Below are 22,235 nucleotides of genomic sequence, written 5' to 3' on the forward strand. Positions count from 1 at the left end.
CGGTATATTGCTGATCACGTGGTGTGGGTCCAGTTTCCTCGAAGCGCTCTGCAAACCACGTGACGCAGCTCTCCGTGGTGTCAGAGTGGAAAAGAAACAGGTAAATTCACCGTCTCTCGCTTATTGTGTGAGCGAGTCGGCTCGCTTTATTTTTCTCAATATAGCTTATAACACTCGGGGTTCAGGATTTAAATCCTGTCCTAAATCCTACTCCGGAGGTCGACAGCGAGATTACTTGTCGGCCAGTTGTGTAGCAGTGTGTAATACTGAGCCGGGTTTCTGGTCAGTATTGCCTGTTATTTATTTTCATTTTAGCGGCCTATAGGCCTACCCTCAGCCTCGGCGGTTTTTTACGCCTTCAGCCCGGTCCGTGAGAGTACGCCGGGGCCACTGGTTGTAAATGTTGCAGTGCGGTGTCGCGGCTGCTAATTCGCTAACGTGGCTAATGTTTCTTGGCTAACCAAGAGGACGTTAGTTTGTTTAGTTAGCGTGGCTATCAGTCGCTAGCAGACAACCGGTGGCACCGGAGTGGCATGGGCGTATTTTTTTCCTCTTTGGTTCACCCGGTCGAACCCGAAATCTCCGTTGCCCGTTAGTTGTTGGCGAGCTAATTAACTTGTTTGCTATTAAGCTAAGTTAGCTAGCGACGCAGCTTTGTGTAGGTAGGTATCACTGTTTAGTTAGCAGGTTAGCCGTTAAAGTTAGCCTCGTTGTCGCCATGAGGTGAAGCCGTGAGAAGCGGAAGCCCACCGAGACTTGAAAGCTGGATGCTTTCCCCTCAACTATTAGCTTGCTGGCTAGCATTTTGGCCATGTGGCTGGATAGTAGATTTGGATATGGTCGACGGGCCCTGGTTTTAGGCTTGTTTGTGCGCGAATCAAAACAGGGTTTTACGTAACATGTGCAAGATTAAGGAATCGATAGCAAGGTTAACAGTATACTGTGTGAGATTGTATGTTGTCTTTCCCCATTTGGTGTTCTCCAAAGTGTATATATGTATGGGTTTTTTTTTTTTTGTATCAACAAAGGTGATATCACTGCCAGCTTACAGCAAACCATTAAGCAACCAGGCAGTTTGAGGAAGTGGTATCGTACCATACATTTGCGCGACATAAATAGGTCACGGTCACAAGCCCTTCTAACACTCCTTCTCTCCCTTCTCTCCTCAGGTGTTATTCCTTTGTAAATACTGTTATTTGTATATACTGTAAATGATGACGTCCATGGGCGGGAACCGAGCCCGGGGCAACTGGGAGCAGACACAGGGCCAGACACAGAGCCAGACACAGCACAAGCAGAGGCCTCAGGTACCCTCACACACTCACCACCTGTCACACTGCCCAGATGCTCTGTGATATGCACCAAGGTTGAATATACTCAGACAGGAGGTTTTTTCTTTTCTTATTCCAACTTGTAATTACATACAAGTTTTTAGCTACAAAGTTACATACTTGTTACAGTTAGATATGAGATAAGTATAACTTTAGAAATTCAGTCAAAACTCAGTCTTTATTTACTGAGTAAAGGGCTTTTGCAGATGATGCCATCCTCACTATAAAAGCTTTGGATAAGTTTCAAGATTTTTGATGCTGCTGAGTAATTACAAGTCGAGAACAAAATCTCTGATTGTGAGCTTTTGGGATCACGGCTTCAGTCTGAAAACCCAATAGGGAACACAGTCTGACCAACTAATATACAGGTTTGATGATAACCGTAAAAAGACGGTGGTTCCGGTTTGTGGTATAGTAGTTGTGTGAAAAAGGTTAATTACAAGTGTTAGCATTTTTAAGCACTGTAGTTGTTGTTGAAAATGGTAGATTAGTTGCGATTAGTAAACCTGAAGTGGATGCAAAGGTGCTTTCAAATTTTAATAATAACTTTAGTGCTACAGATTCTATTAACATCTAAATGTTATGTTTTTTTCAAGAATGCAAATCCTGTGTTTGCTGATGCAAATCTTGGATCTTTTTCACCCTCTTGGAACAGGCTACTGCAGAGCAGATCCGACTCGCACAGATGATTTCAGATCACAATGATGACTTTGAAGAAAAGGTCAAACAGGTGAGCAGATGCACTTTCTTTTTGTCCTGCTGTTTAGGTGTTCCTGCTCCTTTTGTAGTTGCACCACTTCATTTATTGACACGTGTTATATTGTATCATTTATTGTGCTTGGCATTAGACATGTATGTCTCTTGTGTTAGGATTTTTTTTTAAGTGAACATATACAGGATTTAACCATAAATGATATCAGGCCTCTCAGCTTTAATGATCAAATAATTAATTTTGACACACACTCATTGTCATCTAAGTTCAGAAAACTCAATAAACAAGTCATCGTCACCTTCTGATAAGAGAGTTTACCTCTCAAAGATCAGTGTCTTTATTTAGGAACTAAAACAAGTGGATGTAGTCAGAGTATTCATAGAAAATTAACTTTATATACAATCTGTTGGTTACCTATGGTCTTGTTACAAAGGTGCTGAATGTCTGCTCAACTGCTGAATCTCAGCAAGCATGTAGTTAACCCTCTATACTGACCTTTTGATAAAATTTGATTTTTATTCTAAGTGTAATTAAAGTAGTTTACTTTTTAACAAATGACACATCAGATATGTCAATGGTCAACTCTGTCTGATTGTGAAAACCCTCCTTTTCCAGCTGATTGACATCACAGGCAAGGATCAGGATGAGTCTATGATCGCACTGCATGATTGCAACGGGGATGTCAACAGAGCCATCAACGTGTTGCTGGAGGGCAGCCCAGACACTGTGAGTATTGGCTTTGTGTGAAGGCTTGTGCTGTGAGCGCCGGATTCTTGTGAAATCAGTGCCACACTGGATGTTACAATCACTTTAGAGAAAACAGTGGTTGGAGACAGCAGCACAACAAAAATGATTGTGACCAGGTTCAATGAACATGCAGCCTTTGAAATGGTTGCTTTGAAGATGGGTACCACAAACAGTCAGATGCCATGTTCAAAGTGACTGTGATGCATGAGCAGGGCGATAAGATGGCGCCAGTCTATCAGTTTTCAATTGAATGCGTACAGCGATGTTGTGTACAGCGATACAGCACTAAACAGATAAATCATTAAAAATCGTAAATCTGCTGTCGTCTTTTGCTGTCAGGATACAAAGAAGTTCACATTACTTTTAAAGGACTCAAGCCAGAAGCTCATAGGTCTGAAACACACATTCAGAAATTCCTCCACAAATAGTGATGGAGTTGCTGCAGGACGGCAGTTTAATAGGTGCATGGAACCTTGCGTTTGTATAGGAACATAACCAGAATACAACAAGTTGGCAACCAGTTGAATCAAGTCCCCTGTTGCAAAGAGACTCATTGCAGATGCACAGCACTTGTCAGTGCTGATTGATTGCAAAGTTTTGGCAATCTTTCTACATTTATAAATTAGTTAGCAAGTATTTTCAAACCTTTGCCAATCTGTCTGAGAGTTATTGCAGTCAGTCTGAGTCAGGCTGTGATTGTTTGGAAGCGGATTGTCTTCCACTGGGCGACTGTGCATTCATTTTCCTGTTGAAAGTGGGCACTGCAGCTGTGTACATTTTCTGTGTTTTCTTTGACAATGTGCCTCTTTTGCATCCCCTAAGTATGTTGTCACTAGGGGTGGGTTTTTATAATCGATTTATCGATTAAAATCGATTCTGGCTTGGATAACGTAAAATCGATTCATTAAAATCTTGAATCGATTTTTTAATATAAATTTATTTTGCCCGAAATGCCAGAATCTCTGGTGAAATCTCACAAAATTTCAACAACCACCAAACAGCTAAGACAGTAAATGAGAGCAGGAACACGGATTCTGCACAAAGACGTAAACACAGCGTGACCCGCGGATCAGAATCAGTGAGATGTCGCCTTTCTCACGGTCGGGGCTGAAAGCCGACAGCCCGCTGATTCTGATCTGTCGGCGGGTCGAGCTTTGTGTTCACGCCCTTTATGCGCCGATTCTAAAGCTGTTAGTTTGATGTCTCTCCAAACAATATTGACCGAACAGCAGCAAAAGAAGATCCAAACTACGTGTCACATAAACATCGTCATGTATTCACTCTGACTTTTACTGTTTTGCTTCAACCACGATGCACAGCTCTCTCTCGTGCTCACGCTCTCTCTCTCGCTCTCTCTCTCCCTCTCTCCCCCTCTCTCTCTCTCTCTCTGTACTGTTTTCTGCATTATTTGCTTGCTTGTTACGCACAAGTCTACCGTTGTTTACAGCGCTGTCGGTCGACGTTTTTTTTTCCGTTTTATATACTTCTGAAACGAAAACCTAATTTCTGCCGTTCAATACTGAACAAATTTAAACTTTTTAAAATTATGCAAAATGCAAAACGCTGTGTCTCTAATAAAACCGCTTTAACTTCAGAGGTAACGTTCATGTGTTGATTAATGGTTTTCTTTCGTTTTTGATGTACTGCAGAATATTTTTATAAAATCCCAGGCCAGGAAAATCACCTTCATGTTTTTCTGTGTTTTATCTTCAGCTACTTTGACACAAAGGCCTCTGCTGTGACGCTTACATCTGTGATAAAGTCTTGCGACTGTCAGCTTCCTTTTTATAGATACAAAAATATGTAAATGTACTGATCTGAATTATAATATTTCTGACTGTCAAAATTTCCCAGATTCAAATCAAAGTGAATCGAATCGAATTAAATCGAATCGTGGATCGAATCGATTCGGGACCTTGTGAATCGGAATTGAATCGATTCTAGAAATCAGTGACGATACCCAGCCCTAGTTGTCACTGACCTGTTGAAAACCAGAAGGGGACTTGAGGGAGGGCAGTCATCTCCTGAAGTGTAGACTGCATTCACAGGGCATTAGCTTCCTCTTAGTTTCCAAAAAAATTAATGGGTTCTTCTTTCTGCGATGTTTTAGGAAATTCTGCTTGGTACGTTTGTTGCAGTGTCGCTAACAGACAGACAAATGGATGGCACAGATAACATATCTTATCTTTATTTGGCTACTTAAATTTGTGTAATGTATATCTGTAAGTTATCAAAAAATAACTTAAAATCTTGGATAATAATCTGACTTGAAGAACATGGTGAGAAATTGAAACCAGAGTAAGACTTTGAACAGTATCTTGCCGTTACACATTAATCACAGCTGATCAAGAGATGCTATGCCCTTTGGATTGTCAAATACTGGTTCATTGGAGTAAAGACTTTAAAAGGAGTTGGATTTATACGGCTTGGTAGGGAATAAATAAAATGAACAACATTTCCAATAGTGATTTTCAACTAGCTTCCACAGCTTCCACCAAACAGCTTCTTAATGCACTGTATGTGAAATGCGATCCCAATCAGATTCAGACATACGTAAGCTCAGTGGCAGTTTATGCTCCCTGTTGTTAATCTCTGTGTATAGCAGCATGGCACACATCTGCAAACGGGTCCGTTTTTACAGGTCATTGTATGATGCATAAGTGTGGTAGCATCACATTTTCCAGATGGCACAGAGCGATATTGCTGCAACCGATGGAAAAGGAAGAGATATTCGTCAGAAAACTATGAAAAGGCCGTAATGGTCACTTCGTTTCCTGTTTTGGCCGAGGGTCTCTAACAGTGGAAAAAAAAAAAAATTCAGATCATCACCTTATCAACTAACCTTTCATCCATTTCAGTGTGTGTTTCCCATCTTAGTGAAATGTGCCAAGAAAATAAGTTCTGTAGTATTCTGATTTAGACAAGCATCATTGTAATGCTTTATTTATATATTTCTTAAGGACTCCTGGGAAATGGTGGGAAAGAAGAAAGGGGTGTCAGGTCAGAAGGAGACCAGCCAGGCAGAAACTGGAGATGAAGGAAAAGAGAACAGAGAGAAAGGAGGCGAGAAGGATGCAGCACGTCGCAGAGGTGGAGCTCCACGCAAGGGACGTGGCGCTAGCAGGGGACGAGAGTGTAAGTCTTTAACTCATCCTTACATTGATTTGCCTTCTTCTACAGTTTGATCTGGAAACTTTAGTCAGTGACTCAGTTTTTATAAATGGGTGTGTCTGCCAACATAGATTTTTTTTGACCTTGGATTCAAGTGTGAAGGGATTGAACAAAAATATTAAGAAATTTCTCATTTTTATACAGAGTCCTGTATTTACAGAGGCTCAGATTTAATTGAACAAATACCATTATAATTTTCTAGTTATTTAAGGCTCTGTTGAAGTCGAGATCTGCTTGAAGTGTGGAGCCAGTTGAGATTACCAGAGTGTGGACCTTCATTGTGATCTTTTGCCAGGCCTTTATTGTATCTGTCTGCAGTTCTTGTTTATTTTTGTTGGTCTTTACATCTTTAGTTTTGGCTTTAGTTTGATTTTAGGTTTAGATGAAGCGATCAGCTTGGCTGCTGCGGAATATTAAAAAAAAAATTTGCCTTCAACTCTGAAAAGAAATCATTGAACAAATGGTCACTAACAAGGTGGTTATTTTATCAAATTGCATGCTGTAAATGTACAGCCTGAAATATTTTTTTCTTTGAATTTCATCATGTTTCACAAGTCAAGGAATGCTGTTAATTTGAGTCATGCCTGGGCTCTGTCAGACTCAAGTTTATCGAGTCATTTTGTAAAAAGGCTTTTTGCTTTTGTTGCCTGAAGGGGTTCATTGAGAAAAGAAATGTATGGTTTGCATGAACAGTTGCTTGCTGGCTTATTTCGTCATTTAGATGAATTTGGGTACAGAAAGGTTGCACAGGTGCACCAGAATTACTGTAAAAATAAAAGTGCAAGAAAGCCTTTTTTTAAACTGCATACATCGTCATAGGAAAGGAGAGCCAGCACATTTGTCTGTCCTTTTGATTTTATCTGAGGGGCTGTTAAGGTTCTCAAACATTAAGTTTTATTTAATTGTCTGCTGTTTTTGCACGCGCTATTGTGTCTAAATCTGAAGCCATTCGCTCTCTCTTCATTACTCAAGTTCGTGGTCAAGAGAATGGCTTAGATGGAGGCAAGACTGGAGTAGCTGGAAGAGGTGCAGAGCGAGGCCGAAGGGGAAGAGGCAGAGGAAGGGGAGCAGTTGGTAAGTAATCCTCTTTACTGTTCTTTGAAGGATGTGTGTCTAATCAAAACAAGGGGTAGCTGGGGTTTTTGGGTTGCGTGTTGTTTTTTTTTTTTTGTTTTTTTTTATGAATACATAATCTGCTGGCTTCCTTTCTTATGGCAAGATTTGTCGAACTGAGAAACTGACACAAAGTCTCGTTCTGTCCCCAGGAGCATCTGGACGGCGAGGAGGCAGATTTTCGGCACAGGGCATGGGGTAAGGGAATACCTGCATTGCCTAAATCGAGAAGGCCTTTTGTTCCACTTTTACCTGTTGCTATGGTCACCAGAGAGCAGGACCCCAGCCTATTGTTTAGCATTAATCCAAAGGAGGGAGGACATACATCAGCCAATGGGATGGAACAGCGTGGGCTGAATATCTCTCTTCAGAGTTTGCAGTCTCTAAAGATTTTATTTAGAGTAATATTTGGATTGATTTATGAAGAAGACTGTCAGGGATCGAACTGGTTTAGCTTTACAGTTATATTAAGCTCTCTGGCCCCAGGCTGCAGGATTATTCAGTTTGTTTTGCTTGTGTTCTTTAGTCTCTCTGAGCGCAAAAGGGTGCAGTTAATACGCATGTCAGTTGAACAGTTAGGTGTCAAAACAGAGGAAGTGCTTTTTGTGCTGACTGTGATGGCTTTCTCGACTCATTTGATTGTCATTAATTGGGCAGTGTATTAGTAAGACTTGTGCTGTCATAAGACATTTCCTAGATTAGGTTGTGAGCAGTCAGGTATGATGTGACTCTGGGTGTATATGTGTGTGCGTCCTAACTGAATGGCTTTCTTGCTGGAGAAGCCTGAATCTGATGTTCTTACAAAAACAAAGTGTGTTTTGAAGCTGCTGTATCAATACAACAAAAAGCATACTTGCACATGGTTATAACCTATGGGAATGACTAGAATGTAAAATAATTGCTCTATGATGGTGCAAACGATAACCTGCAGTAGGATCTTTATGGTCTGTGCTCTCTGAGCCTGTGGAAGTGTTCCAGTCTTGGCTGTGTTTGTTTTGAGTGTTGACCTAGATATTGACTTGCATACTCAAACACTATAATACGCTTTTCATACAGATTTGGGGCTAATGTTGTACAGTGCTGGCTGAGACGTTTTTGTGTTACCTAAACCGTCCTCACCGTCAGCACACAATAGTTCTGTTATTGCTTTTGCTTCTGGATGCTGGCAGACTCTTTACCAGCTTTGCACCAATGTTTGTTGAGAGAAGCGTGCATGGCTTTAAAGGAAACTGCCTTAAAGCAGATAAAGTACTTGTTGCTTTGTGATAAGATGGTGATTTTCAGACCTGCCTGTAGATGTGCGTCACTGATATTTTATGCTTTAAATAGGCAACTTATGCTATTCACCTCACATTTTGCTTTCAGATTTCATTTAAATTGCACTAAACCCAAAAATTAATACTCTGGGTTTAAAGGGGAAATGAATACCACACTTAATTACCAATGAATAAGCCGATCAGATAGATTTGTTTCAGAGTTGATGTGACGGTTTAGATGATTCAAGGGAAGTTGGTAGATGACTTGGTTATTATCTGCATATGTGAGTCTCTCTGTGAAGTAATAGTGCTTTCAGTCTCTTTAATGAGGCCACATTAAAACCGGCAACCCAGATTTTGGTAACATGAAGACTGGATTTATCACTAATGTAGCCTGGTTCAAGGTGTGTTAAAATGACTGAATTGAACACGTATCCATTCGTTAAGAAATGCAAATTGTAATCTTTGGGTTTTTTTATGTCTTTTCTGGACAGAAATCATGTCACACCACCCTCCACCCACCCATTTTTGTTTCCATAACCCCATTTTTTTTTTTTAAATCATCTAGTGATTAGTGTCTATTTAGACAAAGTTTTTCCAGGTTAAAAGGGCAGAAAGTAATTTCGCACCTCGGATCTGAGAACACAGTTAAAGTCCCACATTACAACTGACTTTTTTTTTCTCTGGTGTTGCATTCAACTAATTTCTTTCTTTGTCTGCAGAAAAGAAACTGAGGGAAGAGATTGAAATCCACTCTGTTTTACACATATGGGATCATTTTATGTTGGCATATATAGAAACCCAATGAAACAGGCTGATATATCTTTACAGCTGTAAAAACTGTAGTAAAAGCGTAGGTTTGCTTTGGTGGGGTGTTTGTCAGAATCGAGACAGTTAAATTGGCGCTGTACAGAATTATCACAGAGTGTGTATGTGACATTCTCAACTTATTAGGTAAATGAGAGTGAGACTAAACAAGAGACTGTGTGATTTGAGATGGATGGAGTTATTATGCAGACCGATGCACCGTGTGTTCAACAATAGCTTTGAGCTCGTGTAGTTGTGTGATTGAAGGTGTCGATGAAACTGCTAACTGCCATCCTCTACCAGCTGTTTTTTGTTTGCGGCTGATTTATGAAGCCTATACTTCAGTTCAGCTGGGTTTCTTGTGTATTGACCCACTATGACTAAAAGCACACTGGCTTGCTTTGCATTGAAGAGTGATTGACTGGAGCAGAGTTATTATTAAAGTACTGGCTCAGGCAGCTTAAAGGCATTTTGCTTATGCTGCTGTAGCTGTCGATGGTGGTGGTGGGGGGAAAAAAAGCTTTTTCTTTTACTTTGTTGTTCATCTTGTAATTGTTACCATTATTTTTCTTCTAAAGCCAGAATGATAAGGGGCCCAGATATGATATTGCAGGCAGTAGGAGGTGAGTGCATCGCCTCTTGTGTGTGTATGTGGTGTTCTTGCTTTCTTTAGGGAGCCTTTGAGTGCTATAAAATAGGATAATGTAATAGCAGACATTAAAACACCTCATTCTATTAATAGGATATCAAATGGATATGGCCTTCCCTTAAAATTTGTCATTTAATATGCTCATCCAAGCTATAAATGCATCTTGATTTGCACAGGAAGGATCTTTGACAAATAATGAAAGCTGCTTGGCTTGGCTTCACTCAAAAGAAAAGTGTTGCACTTGATCATGTTGCTAGGCTGCACCAGCTGTAATTTCCTCAGCATACATGGATGTGTCAAAATAATGAAAGATGTTTTTTTGCCAGGAAAGAGTCGTTGAAAAACTAAAACAGTACTTAGATGCTTCCCCACTACAACAATGGTAGTTTCACTGCTTTAACCAAGTTTTTTTTTTTTAGGATTTCTTTTACATATCATTTCCTGTTGCAAGTTTGGTTTTGTTTCTGAAGTGTTTTATGAAGTAAAAAGCCTAATGATGTCAAAAGACCACTGCAAGCAGACAACCACCTTAATCAGTTGTGGTGTGCACCTCATTAAAACTTAATTGAGCGTTTGCTTCTGCTCAAACAGGGCTGACCTCTAGTAGGTGAGTAGGTAGTAGCTGTGACTTATGCAGACACTCCTTCAGTTGTTGGGGAAGTCATTAGTCCATTCATTCACTTCTTGACTCCTTATCACTATGTTTCCCAGAACATTCAACCCTGCTGACTATGCGGAGCCAGCTCAGACAGAAGAAAACTACGGAGGGGGCAGTACCTGGAACAACACAGGAAGCGTGGAGCTAGAGGAGGGAGCTAGTAAGTGAATTTATCCACAAAGGTCACCCTCCAATAAGAGAAGTTAATCTTATCAATTCAGCATCTGTTTAACATCCAAACTATTTTAAAAAGCATGGTTAGCTTGCCAAAGAAGCTCTTGTTGTAAAGACTACAAGGATGGTTTGCTTGATAGTTGAGACATACACACATTTCAGACATATTGTAATGCTCTGACTAAAGAATTATCACTTCCTCTGGTAACTCTACATTAGCTTTAATCTCCTCACCTCTGTCTCTGTCTCCAGGGTTGGAATACTCTGCAGGAGAGGGAACAAATTATCCACCCAAGTTTGATTCTGCTCCTGGTAAACCTGTCTTCACTCCTCTCTTGATTTTTTTTTTCTGCATTCCTTATTCTGTTTGAAGTTCTTTGTTCAACGTGATATCATTGAACTGTTTCTCTTTCACTCACAGGTGCCTGGAGGTCTGCCACAGAGGAGTGGGGCACTGAGGACTGGAATGAAGATGTGAGTGTTTTATTTTTACCTCAATCACATTATTTCTTTAACAAAAACAGTACATTGTCCTCGAAGAAGTTATAGTTCAGCATTAATGATGGTGATAGCAGCTCCATGGTGTAGTGGTTTACATATTTACTCGGAGGAGGCTCAAGTACCTTGCCAGGAGGAACTTGCGTCAACCCACTAAATCAAACTTGTGGAGCTGCTATAGCGACCCGTTGAGAATAAGGGAGCAGCTGAAAGTAGATTAGAACTGATTCTGATCTGCACACTTGAACAGAACTAAAACCTCATCTTCTGCTCTCCTTTCCTTTGCAGCTTTCAGAGACCAAGATATTCACAGCTTCCAGTGTAGCATCAGTGCCTCCGCCTCAAGAGAATGTTACCATCACTAAGGGACAGAGGTGGGTCACTTACACAATTTATTACCCTGCTGCTGAGCAAATTGCTTTTCTGGAGCAGAGCAGTCACTGTTTTGTAACCATCTCTGTTTTTTGTGGACAAGGTTATAATTGATTTCTTGATCAACTGATTTATGAATGAGTTGATGTTCAGAGAATTATTGCCCATATGCTTGTACTGTTAGTTATCAAGAAAATGTGCAAATATTTAATTACTTATTCTGCTAGCTGGACAAAAACGAGCAGTGTTAATATCGCTCACTTGATACTTCTGTTGAATTTAAATAGTAAAAAAAGATTAATCAAGAAAACAATGAAAATGAATGCAGCTTTACAATAATTAACCTATTTTTATTGAAACTTTTTATAGGTATCATAATAAATGTTTTTAAAATTTCTTGTCATAGGATTGATCTCGCGGTGCTCCTTGGGAAGACTCCACCATCTTCTTCCTCAGAGACAGAAAATGCCCCCATGGAGGCCACCCAGCCCCCCTCTTTGTCCCAGTCACTGGTTTTCAGCAACTCCAAGCAAGGAGTGCCCCTCTCTCAAACATCCTCCAGCACCCCTTACACCCAGCACAACATGGTGAGACTCTAAAGAACAAAACATGGTTTTTTCCTAACGCTGCAGTTAAATGTGCCTTGCCTCTCAGATAGCTTACTAATGCAAATCATCTTTTAACGTTGATAAGTCCACCACTTCCTCACTACATAGAAAACGGGCGAGTATAGTGATATCGCGGCATAACTGCATTATTGTGGCTCAAGTATTTATTCAGTTAGAATAATGGTCTGTGTTATTCTACCAACACTGCAGGTCAGCATGCTGAGCAAGGGTTTTGGGGAAGTGGGGGAACCTAAAGGAGCTAGCACAGGGACCACTGGGTCCCAGTTTTTGGAGCAGTATAAAACAGCCCAGGCACTGGCCCAGCTGGCAGCCCAGCATTCCCAGACTGGACCCCCCAACACAACCCCTTCATCATGGGACACCAGTGCTGCCTCACTGGGACAATATGGTGAGATGAGAGCCTTTTTTAAATTACTCTGAAGATAAATTATCTGCACACTAAATGCTATTGTTATTAAATGCCTTGCTGTAATGTGTGAAGTGGTATATTTCATAATGATTATAATTGAGCTTTTTCCTTTTTTTTAATTTCAGTACCAAAAAAATACTTGCTGAGTTTATTTTTTCTGACTTTTGTCCCCTCACTATTGTCTAGATATGAAGGCTCAACCAGAGTCTGCAATTCATACGCCCTTTACAAAGAGGCAGCCCTACCAGGCCACCACCTCAACCTCGTCCATGTTGGATGTTTTCCTGCAGGACAAAGGCCTGCCTCCTTCCTCTTCTGTCTCCTCATCATCTTCCTTACCACAACAAACAACATCCTCCCCCCATGTGGTGCCTCCACCTGCTTCCTCCCTTCCTAAAATGGCCGGAGTCCCTTCTCTAGGTCAACAAGTTTCCCCAAGCTCCTCAGATGCCCAGGGTTCAAGTCCTCTGCCTTTGCAGCAACACAAAATCAAACAGCAGAAGAAGAGGGCCTCCATTAATACAAAGGTGACTTTTAATAAGAGATTTTGAAAAGGTGCCTGATAGAAGGTATTGAAAACAGACTGGTTTCATGTAGGGATGCACTGATCCAAATGTTTTGTCTTCCAATATGATGCCAAAATCTGTGCATTGGATTTGAAAATGCTTCCAAAACAGGTGACAATTTGCTGTTGGCTTCTTTCGTTCTGTGTTAGATTGCCCACATTGCTGTGTGGTAAACATAGAACAACAGAATTGAATTGAGTTGAACTGAATTGATCTTCCTCATAGATCGCTGTGTTGTCACCAATACTCGATCTAGTTGTCTGAGGCAGACAGATATCCAATTAAAATAGCAGACCAGTAGAGTTTGTGTCTTATGCATGAAAGCAAGCTTTCAGTCTTTGTGGCCTTAAAGAAAGCAAACTGCTTTTGTCTTTACTCAGATTCCAGCAATGGCAGTAGAGATGCCTGGCTCAACAGACATCTCAGGCCTGAATCTTCAGTTTGGAGCGCTGCAGTTTGGGTCTGAACCAGTTCTACCAGAGTACGAGTCCTCCTCTGCCACCACGACACCAGGCAACCAGGTCCAGAACAGTCTCTACACAAGCCCCAGCAGGTTGGTACTTCCCAAAGCAAAGCTCTTCCAGTACGTCAACAAACAGATGTGAATATTTTGAATGGAGGACAGTACTCTTAAAAACCTTACTCTCAGACCTGCTAGTTGTACTCAGTGTTGTGCCATCTGCTGTGCAACCAGCCAACATAAGGATAGTTCATGTTAGAAAGTTGATGTTGACACAGAACGCTGTGGAATGACAGATTTTTGTTTTTGATTCAAGAACGGTTCTCTGGAGTAAAGTTTTTCTTGACTTTGTAGTCCTCCTGTTCATTGACAGTCATTTTGCTAATGCTTCTGGGCACTTATTAAGCGTGCCTATGCAATATCATGCTGCTTATTATTTGTCGGATTTGTTCTTCTTATTTTTCTGCTGCTGCTGTCTAAATGGCAAGAGAGCTATAACTTTAAATAGAACTAGGATGTGTATAATTTATTAAATCACCAGTTAAATCAGATTTTTTTTTTTTTTAACTTAAGTTTGGGGACTTTGCCCCCCAAAATCTTTAAAATTATTTTGTCCCCACAAGTTATACTTACTGTCTGCATGTGCACAGTCATGAAACGTAATTAATGGAGCAGTCCAAAGTGCATGCTCAATCAATCTCTGGCTCATCCCACCAGAGCAGAAGCCACATCAAAACAATATTGATACAGTGCTAAGACAACAACAATGTATGCACAAAACATGTTGTGAACCTCACCTGTGGGGATTCATCAGTGCAACAACTCAGTTTGGCAGTTGTGGGCAGGCAGGCTAGCTGCCATCTTTGACACACAAATTTCTATTCAGGGTTTTAGTTGAGCCTCTCTCTCTCATAAAGTCTGACATTTTGTACCACTTATTCAACAGTGTTTGCATACTTTTCCATTTACAAATGTGTGTTTACGCTGATTGCCAGGAATACCGAATTATTTTACCAGTTATAACTGGACCTTTAAGAATTTGGCTTTTGATTTTTATTTTATTTTTTTCCCCACACTCTGTTTTACTCAGCACTTCTTTAAAGGTTAGATCAATTTTTGGTGTGTGTTCCAGTCTATAAAAGTCATTAAATTGTAATTATCATCAGTTTTCAAGTCAGAACCATTAATGGAACACAATTAACTTTGAGCTTGTCCATTTCATTGCAATCTGCAGTGAGTCAACTCCAGTTCTCTCCAACTCCAGCCAGATGGACCTGTACGATCAGAGACCATCTCAAACACGACGTTACCCTCCTTCAGTCTCCTCCTCCCCTCAGAAGGATTTGCAGCCCAAGGTAAAGCCAACACTTTCCTCTTTCACTTGATCTACTAAAATGTTAAATACCCCATTTTTAGTGAAGTATTAAAGGAGGAGTCACTGGGGACAACATGCTCAACTACCACCTGCTCTGTTATGCAGAAGCCTCTTAAAATAAACCCTACTCTTATACTTCTAAATTCTTTTATTTTCCGTTGTTCTCATTTTAAAGTGCTACTGGTTTTTAAACATGGCCTGTATTTGATATCTGCGTATCAAATAAGCTTCAGCTTTTTATCAATGGCCTGTCTCCATAGAAACCTGTGAGCTCACGTTCATTGTTGGTTTTACAGAATGGCTTCAGTTCAATACAGGCAGCGCAATCCGTGGAAGGTAAGCGTCTGCTTACTAGTCAGCTCATATTTTCTGGCACATTTAGCCCACATACACGTTTCCTGAGCATTATTAATTGAGTTTTGTTGGTTTTATTCCATCCGTTTCTCTTTTGCTCTCTGCACAGCTGCAGCAGGCTCTGCAGTATCAGTCAAGCCGGCCTCTGACTCGGTCACGCCAGCATCGGTCTCCAGCATGGGCACTTTAACAGACAGCAGCTCAGCCTCCTTGTTGACTACAGCCAATCAGACGCCCCTTAGTGCTCTGGGTCACAATGAAGACTTGCCTCCAAGCAGCATGGCCCCTCCTCAGCACAACAAGTGAGATGCAGCTAATCTCTTAAATCTAAATTATGATTGGTGTTAACCTAAGTGTCAGTGAATGTGATGTGATTTGCTGATAAGTGTAATAATCCCTGAATATCCTGTGTTCTTTTACAGCTCTCACCCATCACAACAGAACAGTCTGACTCCATCTGTCCGGACATCGAACTCAGGCTTACTGGTGAGCACTTTGTATGCTCGTGTCAATTTTTACATCAGAATCAATTGTACTTATTTTATTTTATTTTTTTTAACTAGTCACAAATGAGTGTGAGTAGCTTATGCAGGAGGTTGGGTCTCCCTCCCTCCCTCACTCACTCAGTGTGAGCATTTTTCAAAGCTGCATTTCCTGTGGTGGTAGATGGACACATTATATGTTCATTCACTCTAATGGAAATGTAATCTCATCAATCTTCGCCGCATTTATTGTCTTCCGCCCCTACAGCATCCCAGCGTCGATGGAGACTCGAGCCTGCATTCTTCATCCTTCCCTTCCTCTGTCTCAGCCGTGCCGTCTTCATCAGTCCCCTGCTCCTCTTCCTCTGTGGCTGCTGCACAGGTGTCCTTAGGGGCTCCTCAGGCCCCCTCAGTGGGCTCTGCCACAGTTTCAGCTCCCTCGGGCCTAGGCCCCGTCAGCAGTCTGGCCATGGGCCTCAACACTGCCTCTATGGGTGCCCCAGTAGCAGCAGCTGCCGCCGCCACTGCTTCAGTCTCCACAGCGGCCTCGACCATTCCGTCTTCAGCATCTTCGTCATCAACACGCAGCTCTGCAGCATCCTCAGGTTAGACAACACAAGCACAAATATATCAAAATGGAAATGTAGATGTGTTTGCTTTTCACTTTGTCTGAATAGCTGACTTTAAACTGTGCAGTCAATACCAGTGATATAATTGTAAGCTTGGTAACTTGATGTGAGGCCTTCACAATAACTTGGTGGTAAAATGGACAGTCAGTCGTTTACTGTATGCGAATCCATTGTAGAGCTTCTGTTACAATATTGTCATTGATCGGGTCATGTGGTCTGGCTTCAGAGAGCACACACAAAGTAGAAGAAAAAAATAAAGGAAAGGAAAGCATTAAGTAGAGCCTGTCTGGGGTGTTAGGCCGTTGTTTAATCCTTCATTTTGACTAGATTATAGAACCAAATGAAGTCCTTAAGAGTTTAGTGGTTACAGTTACAGATGATGTAACCTTCAGGGCATATTTTGTGGTCAGGTGGCAGATGGATGCATACATTTATGTTGACTTACAGTAGAGCAACTGTGGTAAAGGATTTCTTGGGGAGTTTGTCAGAGATCGTCTTTGATTAGAGTGAGTGAGTCATGGGTGTTTTGTTTTGTCTGGGATTTGATCTGGTTTCCATTTCCTCATCATCACAGGTGTGCTTTTCATGATTCTGACTCTTTGGTTGATCCCCTGAGGCTTTTTCTTTCACACATGTAGAGTGTAATCTTTGCTGCTAAACAGTTTGTCACGTGTTTTACTGCATTTATTATTTCTGCTAAAGGCAATGTATTTGTAATACTTATGTAATGCAAGTTGGTGAATAATTAGTATAATTTGGTTGCTTAGCGCATGGGTAAAATTGTCTAGCAAATACAGGCACAAGTGTATTTTCATTGTGGATGATTATGAGGCTTATATTTCTGTTTTGCAAATAAATGCATTTTATTGGTTTATTTTAATTTGTGCATACAGGGAAAGCACCTCCAAACCTTCCACCCGGAGTGCCCCCTCTACTGCCCAACCCATACATTATGGCCCCTGGACTACTGCATGCCTACCCTGTAAGTACCGTCAAAGTTTCTATGGCCTGAGCTTCACGTGTGCTTAATAGATTTTTATTTACTGTGTTACTTACTCCACACTAACTTGATTTACTGTTCTTTTCAGCCTCAGGTGTACGGCTATGACGATCTACAGATGCTACAGACAAGAATACCGCTGGTGAGTGTTGTTTGTGAAATGTGTTTAGCTGCTGCAAGTAAAATAATGTTATGCACAGTTAGGAGTGTAAAATTACACAGCATTGTCAGCTTTGTATGACTCGTGGTTTAGGTGTGACGGTTCAAATCTTTTTTCTTTTTCTTTTTTTTTTTTTTTTTTTGCTCGTAGGCAACAGTGAACAGTTTAGAAAAAATGTTTACCATTACATACCCATCCCAAGTTATGTGATGGGTATGTAGTCACTCAATTTCTTGTGTTCTTATATTGTAATACTTTTCTCATCCAGGATTATTATAGCATTCCCTTTGCAGCAACACCCACAACAGCACTGACAGGCAGAGAGGGCAGCTTGACAAGCAACCCTTATTCTGGTGAGACACTTTCTAGTTTTTAGTTTTTTAGCTCCATTAAAAGTCTAAAAGAGTGAGACAGACTATCTACTACTATGTGTGATTAGAAAATATCATTTTATTTTAAAAATGTATTATTTTACTGCTATATCATGTTTCAATCTTTTATTCCCATTTTCTTTAAGGTGACTTATCAAAGTTTGGTCGAGCTGATGCCTCTTCTCCGGCTCCAGCTACCACATTAGCTCAGACACAACAGAATCAGAGCCAGACGCATCACACCACACAGCAGCCCTTCCTGAATCCTGCGCTGCCGCCAGGCTACAGCTACACCAGTCTCCCGTACTACACTGGCATGCCAGGATTGCCCAATACCTTTCAGTATGGACCTGCTGTGTTTCCGGTGAGAAACCTTAATATCCAAAATAATTAACTTTTTCCTTGTTTGCAATTTCTTAGCGTTATTATATAACAACAAGCAGTTGTTGATTTATTAATTTTTTTCTTTTCGTGTGGGTATGAAGTCTAGTGCCTTATATTTCCACCACTAGTAGATGAGGGGAGTATATTAGAGTATTAGAGGGTCATTGTATAGTTTTACTGAGAAAGAAACAAATATTAATTGAAAATACAAACCTGCTGTTTGTGAGAAGTAGCCAATCAGAAGAAAGTTGCCTTAATGGGAGGGCGGCCTTAAAAGAACAGGAGCTATAATCTCCTCAACAACTGAGGGGCTGCACCAAGCCCCAGTGTATCATGAATAAGTATTCTACTCTTAATAATGTCCAACAATAAAGATAAATTGAGCATAAAAGGCTGCCTTTAAATTAATTCTTCCCTTTAGACAGTGAGAGACAGAGTGGCTTCTGTCAGCCTGTGGTCATCTTTGAAGATGTGTTGCATATTGAGCTGGCAGCTAACAGTGATGGGAGAGTAAAAAGCTACTTACTGTAACAAGTACAATCAGTTTATCTTTGACTTCAGCCAGACAACAGAGGCTGCAGCTCGACCTCTCCCTATCTTTCTAGTAGCTTTGCCTTAACGTTAAACTTTTCTAAAATAGAAAAAAAGAGGGACTAATTTCTTGTCAACGATTTAAAAGTTCACCCTAGCCAGTTGGAATTAAAGCCAAATTTGTGATTGTGAGTGACAGAAACACTGGCCTAAACAGGTTCCTTCAACTTGCCCGATATTGCTTTGTTTCAGCCCCCGACCCTGCCTGTAGCCTTTCCTCTGGTGGCAATATGAGAGCGATTTAAGCAGTTTAAAAAAATGCATTATCAGAACCTGAATGTGTGTTTCACCACCATGATTGTGAACTTTTCACATTTTCCTTTGCTGACCTCTTGACTCTCTATTTTTTCCCCCCGCCCGTCCAGGTGGCTCCTACCTCGTCAAAACAGCACGGTGTGAATGTCGGCGTCAATGCCTCGGCCACACCCTTTCAACAGGCTAGTGGCTATGGTTCCCATGGATACAGCACTGGTGAGAGCCTAAATAATGTTGAAACGGCATGTTTATGGGGTTGTGCTAGTATACTTGGACACCGATGACTCTGTGCCGATTCTCACAATGAGCCCATTGATTTCCCATCAGTGGAGTGCGTATTTCATTCGAGCGCTGCAACATCTGCAAGCATAAACATGGCGCTCGTGTAATGGCCTTTGTTATGCTTGTGTCAAGACACTTGCTCATGGTTTATGAATCATTCTTGTGACCCGGATGTTGACGTGAAAGTTTAATGTTTTCATGACCAGAACATGGTTTGGTGTGTCAGAAAACGCATCTGCATCTCATACAGTTTCAGTGCCTGTACACGTGAGGAAAATGCCTGAGTAATTCTTCTCTAACAACAAGAATGCATCTTATGTCACTTTTATTAAAGGGCGTCTTTAGATCAAGTATATGCTGTCTAAACAGAAAGGGATAAGGGGCTTTAAAAGTGGCATCTGGCTGTACCAGTTTACAAACGAACAGGGTTAGATTATGGGTTTCTCGCTTTTTTCCATGGCTTGCTTTGCTCATCTCAGAATGCAGTTTGCCCAGGAGCTTTACTATCCACCACCTCGCCTGCACACACCTTCATGTTGAACACATCAACACATGAAGCCAACATCTTCCTATTTTTCCCAAAGACTGACATTTGAGACGATATTCTTTCACCTTTGTTTTTTTTATATATTCTATCCAATCACTTCACTGAGGCTTTAGTTAACATACTTTATTCATCACTCGGTATCTGCCTTTAGTCACAACATGTGGAAAACCTATTTGTTCTAAGCTGCACCATCTGCTGCTTTCTGCCATTACCCAACTCAAGCTCACTCTCCACCCCCATACACACGCCCTGCCTGCCCCCTCACTTCCCTCACCTCCTCCCCCTCAGACTTGGGTCAGATGGTACCTGCAAATGATGTCAGCGTTGATTCTGACCTGCTTGTTGTACCGGACGGACAGGTTTTGCCACACAGACGCTGCAGTTGGTATCAAAGTTCTGGTTGTTACAGCGGAGGGAACTTGATACCGTCTGCATTGTCCCAACTTGGTAAAACCTGTCCATGTGGTCCAATTTTCAAACAAAACGCTATGAATCATTTGCAGATGCCATCTGAGGCAGGTCTGCTTCCCCTGCCTGGTGTGTCTAATGCTGTGGGCTGCGGCTGTGTGTCTGACTGTTGCAGGCTATGAGGATGTGGGCCAGGCTTCAGGGAGTGGGGATTTCTGTAAGGGCGGATACGGCACTGCCGTGGCCGCTGCTGCTTCTGCACAAAACAAGCCAGCCAGCTCTGTCACCGGGCCTGGAGTCGGTGAGTGCCGCCACATGCCAAATTAAACCTAAAGCGAGAGAGAGAGAGAGAAAAAAACCAACCCTGTCCCTCCCGTCTTCCTCCTTGTGTCACCAACCATCCTTCTCCCCCCTCTTTGCTCTCGTTCCCTTGCCTCATTGCTGGTGCCTGCAGGAAGACCTGTCACACTACATGTGCTTTCAGATAGTCCAGTGCAGCCTGCCTCTTTTACAAGCCCTGTTTGCATTTCTTTACCCGTTTTCTGCCAGGGTAACTCATCATCACTCCAATGTACTTCTATGTAAAACAGCTACACTGTGTTTGGAGTTTTTTTTTTTTTTTTTTTAAAAGGTCGTATTAACATTATTGGGCTTCTACAAAGTGATTGTGAGTTACTCTGGTTGATGCCTTCCCATTTTCCCCTGTGTTGCTTGCTCTTCACTCATGTTCTCATTGCTGGTGTGTCCGTCTCCAAAGTAAAGAGTTTGCTGTCCTGCGAGGGTCGTAGTTTGCAACCAAGGACAAAGAGGGCAACAAAATAATCTGTAGCACTGGTGATTGGTCAGAATAATGCCATGTGTGACTGAAATGTTTTGTCAAAACTGTGTGCACTGAACCAAACCTGGTACATAGGAAGTTCTGCTCATGTCTTTGAACATCACTGGCCATTATTGGAGTGTTGAAGTTCAGCCTTACCTAATTAGATGACAGTATGATGACAGTGGATACAACGGATGACATCGGTCACTCGCTCAAAGGGAAATCTGTCATTTCTGCAGGAGTTGTGATAGATTTCATTAATGACTTATTTGTTCTGGATTTAAAAAAAAAACCCTTTATTACCTTGTAAGTGTACGAAGCAAGAAATGCTGCATTTAGCGAGCGTCTCGTTAAACATGCAACTTGTCAGTGTAAAAGTGTTTGGACACTCAGGATTTTAACACATTTCTGTGAAGCTTCCACACAACACAGGGCTGAAATGAGTGCTTTCAGATTAACGGAGTCTCATAAGGTTGAGCGTCTCTCTAGCTGACAGTTTCATTAGCAGCTTAAAAGCAAAACAAAAGTTTAAAAATACATCACTTGTGTTATCTGCAGAAAAAATGACAGAAACATTTAATATCACTTGTATACAAGATTCTTCTGCTTTCCAGCAGTGCCAAGACTTCAGAGCAAAATATCTGAGAAACCTATCTTTAATCATTCATTCATTGACTTCTGTTAAAGAGAACTAAGTGATGTATTTTATTTTTATTAGTCTGTTAAATTTTTTTTTTTTTTTTTTTTTTTTTTTTTTTTTTTGACAAGTATAATTTACAAAATGATGAAAATGCACATCTGGTTACTAAAGCTGTGTCTTCAGAATAGAGATGCACTGTACTGACCATCTTTTGAGTGTTACTATTTTGGGGACATAAAAGGGGAAAATGGAAAAAACAACAACAAATGGACAGAAAAAAAAAATCTTATCCTTTGTTGTGCAGATTGTCATCTTGTTTTTTCTGATCAGATGTCAAAAATCCAAAATCATTAATTATATTTTCATACAAGACAAAGCAAAGAAG

General features: G+C 41.1%; 1 protein-coding gene across 7 annotated transcripts in view; it reads left to right on the forward strand.

The window, feature by feature from the left end:
* Window positions 1-22,235, forward strand: part of ubap2l (ubiquitin associated protein 2-like) — a 25,117-nt gene continuing 2,882 nt past the window's right edge. Inside the window, exons 1-27 of one of the 7 annotated variants that reach the window (XM_085148468.1) lie at window positions 1-100; window positions 1,170-1,307; window positions 1,987-2,061; window positions 2,659-2,769; window positions 5,751-5,925; window positions 6,934-7,035; window positions 7,227-7,272; window positions 9,716-9,760; window positions 10,498-10,604; window positions 10,871-10,930; window positions 11,040-11,092; window positions 11,405-11,490; window positions 11,895-12,075; window positions 12,307-12,505; window positions 12,713-13,053; window positions 13,473-13,645; window positions 14,787-14,907; window positions 15,188-15,263; window positions 15,391-15,583; window positions 15,704-15,767; window positions 16,032-16,368; window positions 17,286-17,374; window positions 17,481-17,534; window positions 17,821-17,905; window positions 18,070-18,287; window positions 19,264-19,369; window positions 20,566-20,691. In XM_085148468.1, the coding sequence (XP_085004594.1) occupies window positions 1,212-1,307; window positions 1,987-2,061; window positions 2,659-2,769; window positions 5,751-5,925; window positions 6,934-7,035; window positions 7,227-7,272; window positions 9,716-9,760; window positions 10,498-10,604; window positions 10,871-10,930; window positions 11,040-11,092; window positions 11,405-11,490; window positions 11,895-12,075; window positions 12,307-12,505; window positions 12,713-13,053; window positions 13,473-13,645; window positions 14,787-14,907; window positions 15,188-15,263; window positions 15,391-15,583; window positions 15,704-15,767; window positions 16,032-16,368; window positions 17,286-17,374; window positions 17,481-17,534; window positions 17,821-17,905; window positions 18,070-18,287; window positions 19,264-19,369; window positions 20,566-20,691 (3,319 nt within the window). In that variant the 5' untranslated portion in view covers window positions 1-100; window positions 1,170-1,211. The other 6 variants (XM_085148469.1, XM_085148470.1, XM_085148473.1 and 3 more) reach the window with 6 other exon arrangements.

This window comes from Neolamprologus multifasciatus, chromosome 22, assembly GCF_963576455.1.
Source record: "Neolamprologus multifasciatus chromosome 22, fNeoMul1.2, whole genome shotgun sequence".
Lineage (NCBI taxonomy): Eukaryota > Metazoa > Chordata > Actinopteri > Cichliformes > Cichlidae > Neolamprologus > Neolamprologus multifasciatus.